Source organism: Photinus pyralis, unplaced genomic scaffold (genome assembly GCF_008802855.1).
Source record: "Photinus pyralis isolate 1611_PpyrPB1 unplaced genomic scaffold, Ppyr1.3 Ppyr1.4_LG7, whole genome shotgun sequence".
NCBI lineage: Eukaryota > Metazoa > Arthropoda > Insecta > Coleoptera > Lampyridae > Photinus > Photinus pyralis.
Window position 1 is genome coordinate 763,403 of NW_022170738.1, and position 13,519 is coordinate 776,921.

Sequence of the window (13,519 nt, forward strand, 5' to 3'; positions counted from 1 at the left end):
CGATGCGTCAAAATTTTCTCCAATTTTCTCCTTCTGAAAGGTAGCAGCAATTCGGAAAATTGAATGGTGGAACGCTTTGTGCAATACAAGTGAACCTTTTGTATCTCGTGCTTTTGAAAGATGATTGCTCGTTGAAAGTGAATATTGAGAGATGGTCGACTACTGAAACAAAGAATGAATAACTAATAGGGAGTGCGGGAGTGAGAGACGGCCACGCGTAGGAGGAAGTGAACGGGGTCTATATCTTCATCAGCGTCTACCTCCCCCCTGAGACCGAACAGATTCATAACACGACTTAATGAAATCGGAGTTAATATATCATTAACATAGCAGGGCGAGATTACAACGTGTCTCTCCTAATTCAATGCTTAGTATTGTTGTTAATAAGTAAATAGCTATTTTTACAGTAGAAATTCGATTATCTGAACTGGTTGCACGGGTTTCCGGATTTTAGAAATGTCCTAAAATTCTCTTTTGAATGGTACCTATATTAAGGAAAAGGGATTTACGTTGGGATTTAAAGGATTCCTATACTTTTCAAAACAAGAATTTCACAATGTTTCTTTTGTGTTAAAAGGGGCAAACGGTGAGCATAGAAGCACAATTAAGCAAAATCGAAGTACTACGCAATAACCGTCATTTACGTAGAAAAAAGTTAACCTTTTGTTAGCAACACCCTGTATATTTATTGCTATCGAGCGCAGAATAAAAACTACATCAATGAACTTGTATTTTACGCCATTTGGCACAAACTTCTTACAATAAAGCAATTTCAAAAACTATAGCTAGTTAAGTGCTCCTTCGTCCCTTTTTTCTAAAATCATCATCTATTTTTCGCCTCTTCCAGTATTTCACTTGTTCTTTCTACTTCTTTACATTCCCATAGCATGTGCTATGGGTCTTCCTCTTTCTCTCCACAAATTCTACACGTCCCTTCTTCTTAGCTTCATTTATGCTTCCCTCTCTCCTCGTTTCCGCATCTAAATCTTAATATTTTTTTCTTCTTTCCCTTTCGTATTTCGGTAACCACACCCTTTATCAGCTCCTTTTGTCCCTACTGTTTCCTGGTGAAGTCTCTATATTTTCACCCTATTAAAATGTATGAACAAAAAACTACATAAAAAAAATGTTATTTATATTCGAAAAGTGATGAACATTGACATGTAAGTTGTCGAAAAAAGAAGACATTACAATTATTAAATTCAATAGAATAATAGTTATAAGGGGCGATCAAAAATAAGTTACTGCAAGTCGCCTTTGGAAGTAAACAAAAATTCCAAAGGTGACTCGACAGTATAGTGTAAACACACCATATATATTACCTATTAAAAAATTGCTTTATAAATAAGGGACATAATCGACTGTTGCGGAACTGTTTACTTTTCACTTGCCATTTCAAAAAAAATTCTGATCCCTACTTAAATAATGACACAACGTGGATCATTATAATCTTTAATCACACAAAGAATTAGATAAGATCATAATCACAGACTTTACCTTTAGCACTGTTTAAAGAATGGATAAGCAATGCCTTTAGATAAATAGTGTACATGAGGTAAACTCTCAATGGGAACTTAATTCTGAATTATATCATTATAATAATTAGACCAAATTGTCTAGAAAGGTTTTTTGCCAACCATTGCCCAATTAGAGATTATGTAACACTAAAATGTGTAATGAAAACAATTCCCAATATAAGTGGGTGGGGAAATACACATAGGTACAGTCTTTGACAATAGTAATGATCACCGAGTAGGTAATTAAGAAGAAACCGAGAAGCCCGATGTGATAGGCATGTTGGTTGCTTATGCCTCGGGGTTTACCTATTACGCGATCATTACTTATGTCAATGACCGTACCTGCCTTGCGCCCAAAACAAAATTCCCCGTTTCTTGTGATAAAATCACTTTCTCGCAAATATCAATATTACAAACTTATTAGGCAATAATTAGGCTAAGGCTAATTAATGAGGACGAATAGTAACGTCAAGGTTGCCCATAGGTGCATTCCTTGGCTTCAGTACTGTTTACTGACATGTACCTAGTTACCAAAAATATGTTTGAGCTAGTTATCAAAAGATACATCCACTGTGTTTTTTCAAGGCAAAGAGTAGTATTATCTTTGTTCAAGGTAAAATTGAGCAACATGTGGATTTTGCTGGTATTTAATTCTAGTTACAAATTGTGTTCATAGAGGGAATCGAGGTAGTGCATGACGTCTACCTTGCCAGCCTGGACAGCATGGCTGACCGTAAACATACAAGGGAAGTGCTAACGGTCGTATTTTTGTGTGTTTTGTGGTATATAATAAGTTCAAGCAACAATGTCATCGGAAAGATGCTACTTAATGAATTTCCATATCCCATGACGATGACCATGGTGCAGTTACTCTCGATAACGATATATAGTGGACCGTTTTTCAATATGTGGGGAGTGCGAAAATACGTGGACATTTCCTGGAGGTATTACTTCAAGTTGATAGTCCCTTTGGCTTTCGGCAAGTTCTTTTCGTCGGTATTCTCGCACGTGAGCATATGGAAGGTTCCCGTCTCGTATGCACATACAGGTATACATTTGTTCAAATGTGCAATGATTGATTAACAGTCTTCTTGCAGTCAAAGCGACAATGCCTCTGTTTACTGTGATATTGTCTAGATTAATTATGGGAGAAAAACAGACGTACAAAGTGTACTTTAGTTTAATCCCAATTATTGCCGGTGTTGGGGTGGCAACAATTACAGAGATTAGTTTCGATGCCATCGGGCTGTTCAGTGCACTTGCCGCAACAATGGGATTTTCCTTGCAGCATATATACTCGAAGAAGGTACTGCACGACACGGGTGTTCACCATCTGCGATTGTTACACATTCTAGGAAGATTATCACTATTTATGTTTTTACCTGTATGGATATTAGTCGACTTCGTTCACTTAAAAGACAATCCTGATATCGTACGTAGCATTGCTTTATGAGTGCTGTCACATCTAACTTTGTCTTTCAGGATATAAAAAATTACAGGGTTACGTTACTGTTGTTCCTTGACGGAGTCCTAAACTGGCTTCAAAATATTGTAGCTTTTAGTGTACTGTCAATCGTTACTCCTTTAACTTATGCTGTAGCAAATGCCAGTAAACGAATATTCGTTATAGCAATCTCGTTATTCATATTGGGTAACCCTGTAACAGGCGTTAACATTTTTGGTATGTTACTAGCAATTTTTGGTGTCTTTTATTATAACAAGGTAAGCTGTAATGGTGAAGCTGTCGGATTATCTTACCAAGTACTGTTTCAGGCGAAATATGATCAAAAGATGGCGGCAAAGCAACAAACTCTGCTTCCATTTCAGCAGAAGAGTTGGCATGATAGAAACAACGATTATATTTTATATCCTCAACAGAATGGTAAAGCTAACGGAACAGACAAAATGAATGGTATTACTGTGAATGGCAATGTTAAGAACGGCTTAAATTCATTCAGGTCTTATAAAAATTCAAATAGTAGCAATTTATTGTTTGTATAAATTTTATTCTTTTAACAGAAATTTATTTATTTTGTATTTATGTATATTTCCATGAATGTTATTTGTACATATTTAATTTTGTAAGTAGATTTAATTATGTCAAGTCAGTTGAACATCAACTTCTTAAAAAGGAATACAAAGTATTATACGTATGTTGTATACGTAAGTAAATAATATTTATTTTTGTACCTGTTTTGTGTTGTTTTGTACATTTGACTCGTGTGTTGCTTCTATCTCGCATAGTTGAGTAAAGGCAGTGTCACTCTAAGTAGAGACTATTTGCTAGAAGGCCCCTTTATTTGGGCACTATAGTACAGTATTCAGAGTTTTGTTTCATAGTAGTGCCAATTGGTAATGATGCTGGCAATGATTAATCCGTGGAGTGACCAGGGAAGATCCTGGAGCACAACAAATCCCCCAGTAGAAAATACAAACAACATTTTTAAGATCCCCATCTGGAAAAATATGTTTACATTTCCCACTGCGCGTGAGCGGGGGCGGTATTTCGCGCCTCCGCTCCTTGTAAACACGAGTAGAGGCCAGTTATGAACCAGTCCAGTCAAAAAATGTCGCGCCAGTCCACTGGCTTCAGGAGTAGCCAGTGGAGTCTACACCTCCCAAAGGAGGACTGGTGGCGGTCTACTGCGTCGTGTAAAATGAACCTGTCCACTTGCGACGGGACTTGGGGTATAGGTAATATACCTAAGGAAGGAGAAAGAGTGTTTATGCAAACAATTCATTTGAGCAACTGACTGGGATGATGCACCGCCTGAATCTCTTCTGAACATTGTGATGTAACCGAAAAATTCGATTTAAATATTCCCCAATCCGAGCCTGGCGCGACGAAAAAGGTCAAGATTGCGCTTTGTTTCGTTTTCTTGGAACACGTGTTTTTTTCTTCTCTGCTCTACATTGAAATGGACCATAATTTACAATAAAAGTGTCAAATATTACGCTATGCGAGCTATACGAGGAAACTTAATGATCCATATCGACCGACGGCTCGAGGGACGTTCGATATTAACATTTGTTTTCGTCTAGGATTTGTTTAAACAAAAAAGGGGGAGAATGCGGCAGAAGTATGTGTGCTTTTGTTAAGATCAGAAGTAAATCTTTACGTTGCGAATAGTGAGTGCACCTTCAACAATTACAAAGGTGATGTACTCGTTTTATTTATCTCTACGTCTATTGCATCCATCTAATAATGATATGTATCTGTTCGATTATTTGCCAATTTAACTTTATTCTCTTACAGCATTGATTATTGCCATTTATAACACATTCCAGATACAAATTGCAGTTTTAATTATACTGGTCCTACTGGGAATTTCTGACCGATTTACGTGTTTTTATTTATATTTAGATACTGTATGTTCCCTTAGGGGCGATACCCAATACAACTATGCAGAACTACATTTTAATTTATAATTAAATTTATTGCAGCACATTTCGCTTTTGTTTACCTGATTATGTTACTGTGTATTTACAGGGTGCCTCATCTGGAGGCGAGTGACGTACGTTAGGTGGTTGATTGTTACATATTGCACTTGGCATTGTGAATTAATTACTTTTGATACCAATGTTTGCCACGACATGTCCCTTTGTATTGTTGTAATGTGATAGTACATAAAGTTATGCTCCTACTATTTATTTGAACCGGGTGATTATGATTATTAATATTTGGCAGGGTGACTTGTTTCGCTTGCTATATTTGATACCGATATTATATCTCGATTTGACCTAACAGAGGCTGCCTAAGTTCAGAATTGACATACACAGAGATATATATTTTATGTACTGTTTTTTTTGTGTCTTCGAGGGGAGCCATCTTGCCAATATTGCTAATCAATTCGTTTAGTCGATCCCTGTTATGCGTAGTGACCGAATATTGGTTTTGTGTCAGTCTTTGTTATGCCAGTGGAAATATGTCAGCTGTCAACGCCTACATAAATTGTGTATATTTTGTTTATAATTTGGTATGCGTGCGAGTTTGCCGTTGGTTACTCTGTTATTTATGTTATGTCATGATTTGTCTTTTGATCGGTTATTGTCAGTACTCATGGTAGAGAGCCTGGAGTTCGGTAATTTATAACCCGGCATTTTAAGACTAGTGGGTTGGACTGGCCCTAGAGATGTATAAATGAAAGAGTTGGGGTCCCGCTAGTCGTACATGGGGCTGCCGGCTAAGCCCGGCCTCACTTGCGCAGGGATTCGCTAAAAGCGTGTGGCGTGTTCTCGTTGTGACCTTATGGTTGTGTTAAACAACTATATCCTTCCTGTGTGAAAGGCTCCTCTGAGAGGCCAACTCCTAGCGATTTCATCCAATGTTGACATGTCTTGACCAGAGCAACTAATGACTACTCGGTGTGGGATTTGGACCGGCTATCCAATATCCAAACCTATTATATGAATTTATTGTAATGTTTTAATGATTGTTTTGTTATGTGTGTGTAATATTTACTCCTTAGGAATTCCAGTGGAGCCTGGCGTTCGACATTGCATTGATTGCATTGATAACATGCATTTATGGCATTACAGACAACTAATTTTACTATAAACATCAATATTAATTTGTTGGCTGGGTTTTTTCTTGGTCAGTTCTTTTTTTCCCAGCCTATTTTTATATTTGTACTCGGTGAACTACCATTTTCTAAATTTAATCTTGCAATGCAAATTATTTGGATTAAATTTCAGTTTTAAAGCATGTACTTGTTTTATTTGTATTCCTTACTTGAACCTCACTCCGACAGGCAACACATATCTTGGTCCTATTATTTGGTTATTCAGGTTAGGTAGCTTTGTCTAGACGATCACATGCTATGGGGTTCAGTGAGTTTGGGAGGGAAAGTTTTGAATTTTAAATCTTGAGTTGCGCAGTCTCTTGGGGCTGGCCTGGATATATCACAACTCTTTGATAAACAACGTCAACATCTTTTCTGGTACATTGTTACTTCTTTTTCAACTTTTCTTGGGGCACATCACAAGATTCAGTATAAAATCGTGACCAAAGCGGTACCGCCATCTACGTGAAAGCGTGCCTCGATCACTTTGCCGGAAGCCACCATTGTTGAGGTGCAAACGTCGAAAGCGGGGCGATTGGGGCTCGTATCAGCGCTCCTATACACGAAAATGTAGGCACCATCGTCGTAGAGGTTCTCAACGCGAGGAATCCCTCGTGAAATTCTAGGGCTTCAAACCGCAACGGTGTGGTCTTTCTTCAATAGTGAGCAGGACCGGACGAGTCCACACATTACAGTCCGGAAAGAAGGGGCGGCGTCCTAATCGTCGCCGTCCTAAATAGAGATGTCGCTGCAGTATTGTCTCACGACGAAAGACCAGGAGATCCCCGCGTCAAGACGACGAAGAAGTGATGCGGTCCCCGACCGTAGAAGAAGTTTCCAAAGCCATCGAGAACAGTGCGCTGTTATTCTGAACGCCATGCTAAGACTGCGGCACTTTCCATCTCGGGGAAACGTGTAGACGTATTTATGTGGCAGAACCCGGGCCAATCCACGACGTTCCCACAGAGCTACCACCCGATCAGCCTCGTATCGACGATCGCCAAAGTAGCCGAAGCGGTGATCATAAGGAGGCTGCAGGACCAGACGGAGGAGAGACGCGTCACTAGCAACTCGGATTCCGGAAGGATCACTCGATGGTCCACCAACTGTTAAGGGCGGTAAAATACTTCAAACTATACCTCACAGACAGTCGATGAAGGTCGCGTGAGCGCAAAGCAACAGCAGGAGTACTCCAGGAGTCCTTCCTTTCGCCGTTGCTGTGCTCTCTGTACGTGCGGGACATGTCAAAGATACAGGACACCACCCTGGCCCTTTATACGGACTAAGGCGCAATTCAATCAAGATAACGTGGCTCCAAGACTCCAAGACAGCACTAGACGACCTAGAAGAATAGTACACCAGATTGAGGATTGCTGTCAACTCCGAAGAGCTCGGCCGTCCTTTTTACGAAAAGAAGACACTAACCCGTGGGAAACCTCACCATCTTTGCCATTGTAGGACCGAAGCGAAATACTTTGGCGTCGAGGTGGAGTGACCTCTGACATGAAGTGCCCACGTCAGATATCGTACCCAAACGGCCCGCAAGGCAATATTGGTGCTAAACCCCCTTCTTAACAGTCCAAAACTAAGGCATTGAGGATGTCTGTAAACGCCCCGTCGTTAGTGGGGAACGCAGACATCGAGATCTGGACGGCGATGAAGACCTTCGAGAGCCTGGGAGCAGTGGCGTAACTAGGTAGGTGCCGCGGCACCGCGCTCTGAAGGCGGGACCTACCCGAGGGCACTAAGTCGGGATGGGCAGTACGTGGTGTACCGTACCTATAGGTCCGTCATAAAAGACAAGAACGGCAGTTAAATTCTAATAGTTTGCTAAAGTCGACTACAGGGTGCGCTGAAATATAATGAAAACTAAATTTACGCTCCTTTAAGATGAACGGAACATTGTTAAAAAATTAAAAAAATTATCAAAGTCACCGTGTGAGATCCAAGGCATTTTTGTGTGGCAGATCAGTACTTTTATTAGCCAGTTTTGACTCCACAATCAATAAGATCTTGTCGGGGGCTACCATATTCCCTTTGTCGGTACCCACTTCTGACGCCCCCACAGTCGGCGGATGTATACAAAGTTTGAATCAAAACACTTGTACCACGCTATGTTAAGTGCCTCAATACGAATGGCGACTATTTTGAAAAACAGCCTAAGAGTTGTTTCTCACACTTTCTTAATTTTTTATTTCAAAACGTCTGTTACTTTCTGAATGGCCCTTGTAGAACAAAGTTACAGCGGTAGGAAAAGGCTGTAAATTTAAACTAATAATAATACTTTATTTGTGATCTATACAATAGTCTGTATTAGTGTGACCAGCATTTGCACCCTTATTTTAAGACGCAATCATTTCTACGACTTGTACCCTATGTCATAGCTAAATTTGACGCGAGAATTGAAAACATGATAAATAAATGTATTTCTATTCTTCGTTGAGTGAAAGACTTCGTTATTCAAAGCATTATTCTAAAAGTTAAGTAGTGCAGTGCTTTTAAAATTTCGTGTAAAGTTTCTCTCAAAAATGTACAGTGTTTTATTACTTAGAGCTCAATGGTAACTCATAAGGCGCCAAAACCTGATCCGGCACCGCTTTGAAAAATACCTAGGTACGCCACTGCCTGGGAGACCACCAGAACGAACTGGTAAGGAAATCGGACACCTACGAAGGGAACCAACCCTGAAACACAAACGTCCGAAGATTGTGCTTCTTGGTGCGGAATAAGGATAAGCAATTAAAAAAAAAATGAAACTATTCCAAATTTAGAGAGATTCAAAATTGCTAAATTGGTTGGTCTCTTTATGCTATACTTTATTACCTACATCAGCCAATCACAATTCTCCAAATGCCCAGAACTGTAGAAGTACTCTCACTTCTTCCAAAAAAGTAGTTTTTTTCCAATAAAAGGAAATAGCAACCGTCGCAAGCATAAAGCAATACAGCGAGGGATATACTCGGTTAATTGATATTCACGGTGAAATCCCACAACTTTTATGTAAACAAAACTTACGAAGCCCTAGTAATGTAACATAAGCCCTTATCAAGTGCTTATCAAATCGAAATTTTGGCCTTGCCCTTTTAATTTAGAGATTAAGGAATTAATTCTGGTTATCGTACCCAGAGGTAGCTGCTAACAGTTTCGTTTTTCTTTATTACTTGTTAGTCACCTACTTAAAATAGTCGACTTGAAAGCGTGTGTATGAGTACAACACACTTGGACAACCGCAATTAATTAAGATAATGATTGAAAGTACATAAAAAACGGTTGGTGTTGTATGAAGTGAAGTGTACCAGCGCAAAAATAATTTTGACCCGCTTTAATAATTGCGTGAGGATTTTGAGTTATATGCAAACAATTACCGTTGTTTCCCGTGTACCTTTTAACGATGGGATTTTTCCACGCGATGTGTAATTCAGATGCTCGATTAGACACTAAAACGGTCATTGTGACCGGATCAAACGCGGGAATTGGGAAATGTACCGTAGAGGATTTCTACAAACGAGGTATGCAATTAATAATAATGCAATCGTGATTCGAGTAGCTAATTAACAAATTCAGGTGCGCGTGTCATCATGGCCTGTCGCAATCGGTCCAAGGCAGAGAAATCAAGAGACGACATTATTCAAAACTGTCACGATGCTGGGAAAAATTTAGGCGAGATCGCTATTGTCGAACTTGACCTTACAAGTTTTAGATCTATTAAAGAATGCGCGAAAAAACTTGCGGCTGAAGAGCAACGCATAAACATATTAGTTAATAATGCAGGTATAATGTTTAATCCGGAAGGAAGGACCGAGGACGGTTATGAACTGCAGTTTGGGACAAATTATTTGGGCCACTACCTGTTCACTTTACTGTTGCTGCCCAAACTTATTGAAAGTGCACCGGCTCGAATATTAAATGTGTCTTCATTTGTTCACATGCGTAAGTATCTCGTATATTTTTAATGTAGGTAATGTGAAAACCTAAAAGTCAGGAAAAGTCAAGGATATTTCCATACAGGAGCCATTTTATCCTCGATCCATTCTTGGCTTATTCACAGAAAGCATAAGTAATTATTACTTAGTTTTCATCCACCCCACATTGAAAGGAACCCGCAACAAATGCTGTAAATGATTTCAGATCTATTACATCTCTTTTTTTCGATTTCGATTTTTGAAATATTTCACTTCGGCAACGCCGTTAAAACGGACTCCAGCACAATTCGATTTGTTTATATAACAAACGCCCCTCTTTCTCGAAAGTTCTCGAACGCTTCTGAAGACTCCCGAGTATTCTAGGATATCCTCGAACAAACACGACATATTTCCCAGAAAGAATGCGTCACATACGCTTTCGTTTCTTATCGCCGATTACGCTCGATCTTTAATAGCGCCTTATTATAAGTCACAGCATTATACTCAGCTTTGAAATTTTAGAAACAAAAAATATAATCTTTTCACATTGCTATCGATGCAGTTCTTACTCCCTGTACTACTTATAAAAAATAAGTGGCAAAATAATTGTAATACTGAATCTTTGTTAAAAGTCCATTGGGGCCGCCTCACCCTCGACGATCTAAATTGGAAAAAACGTAGATACAACCCAACGCAGTCCTACTATCAAAGTAAAGTATGCAACATTCTCTTCACAAAGGAACTGGCACGAAGGCTGAAAGGTTCAACCAACGCGCACTTGCTATAAATGATTCTCATTAACCGATTTCAGATGCCAATATTGAGGGCGTGACAGTGTACAGTTTACATCCGGGAATAATTAACACCGAACTTACGCAACATTTTGATTCGGCTTATTTTAGTGGATTTCGGTGGTTATTTAGTAATATTGGGGGACTGTTTTTTAAGTCAGCAACACAGGGTGCCCAAACAACCATCCATTGCGCGGTGGACGAAAACGCCGGAAAAGAGAACGGACTTTATTATGCTGAGTGTGCTCCAAAAAAACCCAGTTGGCAAGCGAATAACATGGAGGATGCAAAATCGTTATGGGATATAAGTTGGAAAATGGTTGATCTTCCAGATGATTACAATATATTCCGTGGTGCTGAAGATGTGCAAACATAATTTAATGTAATCACTACCTACTTTAATTGTTATTATCTCATGTTACCTTTACTTTATAATATTACTATTTTTATTTTAATAGTCCTTTTGCCAACATCCTGCTATACATACTTAAGCTCTTCATAATAATTACAGGGAGTAAGTTCGAGACGTCTCTTCGTCGCCAACAACTACTTTTGACGACATCTTGGTTGTTGAATTTATTTACGTATTACAAAGTATGTAAAAATACTGTTATAACTTGTTTGGTAAAACCTAAACAGCACAAAAGATGCATGTACATGGCGCGAAATGCCTTCTTGGATTAGTTACTCTACTACTATTAATTTACTCCAAATTTTTTACATGAGGAAATGGAAAGGTCACAAACTTGCAAAAAACCGCTACCTTGACATTATCGAGCACGTTGGAAATTTGTTATTTCGAAGGAAATTATTCAAGAATAACAGAAATAATATTTTCCACAGGCCGAAGTGGAACAAATCGCCGATAAAGTTCAATGCATGCAGCAGTTGAAACATGTCAGTTAAACGAGATAATAGGCGCTCGTGTCATAAATTATATAATATAAAACGTTCTGTACAGTCTCCCCCACCATGCAAACCGGCAGATTAACATACCTCCAAAGTCAGAGATACGTGGGGCATATACACTATCATTATTTTTTTTGTACAATATTAAAGAAGTGTACACGCGCCCCCCACCTATGGAGGGATGTACTACATGGTATAACTTTTTTCTTTCTACCATCTAATCTACAAAGTTCAATAGGTCCCCACGACGCTCGAGTAAATACCCATTTAGCATCATAGGCTCCCCTACTATGTGGAAATGATCTATTTATGAACACAAACATATTCGCACATGCAACAGGGCATTACTTGGATGGTAGAAAGCCAGAAGTACAAAAAATATATAGCGACCACTACATGGGTCTAGCCAAAATGAAGTTGGAACAGAAAGGCCACACAAAACAGCACCCAACTTCCCGCAGCGCAACACGGTAGACTAAACTATTCGTTTAAAAAAGTCGCTACTCTAGGTCGTTGCGTCAGAAAAGAAGGCCCGTTTCGATTTTTCTAACGGGCGAATACAAAGAGAAGTGGGAGAGCGAGGGAGATTTGGACGCGTTAAAAATTAGACTTATTAGATATTAGATTAATTTACGAGCAATAGAGTACCTACACTGCGCGTAAATTTTTCTCTCGTTGAAAATTCATTTGTTGATTTTCGTGAACCATCTCGTACCATTTTAAGTGCGCTGAAATTGAATTCTTCGCGAAGTTATAAAAGCAGGCGCGTACTATTTTGTGTACGAGATATTTATTTCCGCGGGATTTAGCATAGACGTACGTGATCACGAAATAGATATTGCATTTTTTGGATTTCTAAACAAAACCACTATTTTTACATCCAAGAACGTGTAAAGAAAAATGGAAATTGAACTATGTTTTTATTAATATATTCAATCAACTAAGTTCTGTATTTTTCTACACAATCGATGACGATAGATAAACTTAGTAGTAATAAGTAAGTAATACATGCGATGGCATTTACTTTTGATGATGTGTATTAAAATATTGACGAAGAATTAATGACATTCATAAAGTTCCACAAGTGTAGTGCGCAACTCTCGAGTTGAATATAAAAATCGTAGTTAGAAACACTACAAAAGAAAAATGAGTTGCTTCAGCGCAAGGTGCACGTCTACTGCGACATTGGTAGGTAAAACGGCCGTTGTAACAGGATGCAACACGGGTATTGGAAAATGTACGGTCGAAGATTTTTACAAAAGAGGTACCTTCCTTTCGATTTGTTCAAAATTTAAAGCACTTTACAGGGGCGCGCGTTATTATGGCGTGTCGAAGCGTTCCAAAGGCCGAAGAGGCAAAGAGCGATATAACAAAACGCTGTGAAGGGCTGCGAGGTATCGGGGAAATTGAGGTGGTGCAACTTGATCTGGCAAGCTTGAAGTCAATTCGGAAGTGTGCCGAAAAGTTACTGCAAGAAGAAGACCACATTCATCTGTTAATTAATAATGCCGGAGTTATGGCGTGTCCTGAATCGAGAACTGTGGATGGTTTTGAGATGCAGTTCGGTACAAACCATTTGGGTCACTTTTTGTTCACTCTAATCCTGTTACCGAAAATTATTAACAGTCCACCCGCACGAATTGTCAATGTATCATCGGTGGCGCATTCTTGTAAGTACACATTAAGGGGTAAATATCTCTCCAGTATTGATTGTTTTATTATTAAAACACGTTTACAAAGTATATCAACATGATGTCTGCTGTAAATAATTCAAAATTTAAATTGAGAATTACAGTCATTACCTTGAGCATGCCATTTGAGTCTATTAACGTTCCTGA

General features: G+C 39.0%; 3 protein-coding genes and 1 long non-coding RNA gene across 5 annotated transcripts in view; 3 read left to right on the forward strand and 1 right to left on the reverse strand.

Annotated features, from left to right (window-relative positions):
• The window catches only part of LOC116176944, a 24,650-nt gene continuing 11,131 nt past the window's right edge, over positions 1-13,519 (reverse strand). The window contains exon 4 of the long non-coding RNA XR_004146562.1: positions 1-162. This is a non-coding gene — a long non-coding RNA (uncharacterized LOC116176944). The remainder of the gene's footprint in view (positions 163-13,519) is intronic.
• LOC116176938 (solute carrier family 35 member E1 homolog) lies at positions 1,983-3,711 on the forward strand. Of its 2 annotated transcripts, none has more exons than XM_031495781.1 (5): positions 1,983-2,130; positions 2,194-2,565; positions 2,615-2,949; positions 3,000-3,239; positions 3,291-3,711. In XM_031495781.1, exons 2-5 carry the CDS (start codon positions 2,241-2,243, stop codon positions 3,516-3,518), a joined length of 1,128 nt encoding a protein of 375 aa, XP_031351641.1. In that variant the 5' UTR covers positions 1,983-2,130; positions 2,194-2,240; the 3' UTR covers positions 3,519-3,711. The 2 variants fall into 2 exon arrangements, with proteins under 2 accessions (XP_031351641.1, XP_031351640.1); XM_031495780.1 differs by having other exon boundaries at positions 1,984-2,130; positions 2,175-2,565.
• On the forward strand, positions 9,255-11,227 carry LOC116176941 (retinol dehydrogenase 11-like). The gene is made up of 4 exons (XM_031495783.1): positions 9,255-9,588; positions 9,644-10,009; positions 10,614-10,742; positions 10,793-11,227. The coding sequence occupies exons 1-4, from the start codon at positions 9,471-9,473 to the stop codon at positions 11,146-11,148; spliced, it is 969 nt and encodes a 322-aa protein (XP_031351643.1). The 5' UTR covers positions 9,255-9,470; the 3' UTR covers positions 11,149-11,227.
• LOC116176942 (retinol dehydrogenase 11-like) overlaps positions 11,362-13,519 on the forward strand; it is a 3,558-nt gene continuing 1,400 nt past the window's right edge. The window contains exons 1-2 of the mRNA XM_031495784.1: positions 11,362-12,945; positions 12,989-13,351. Coding sequence (XP_031351644.1) covers positions 12,828-12,945; positions 12,989-13,351 — 481 coding nt within the window. The 5' untranslated portion in view covers positions 11,362-12,827. The remainder of the gene's footprint in view (positions 12,946-12,988; positions 13,352-13,519) is intronic.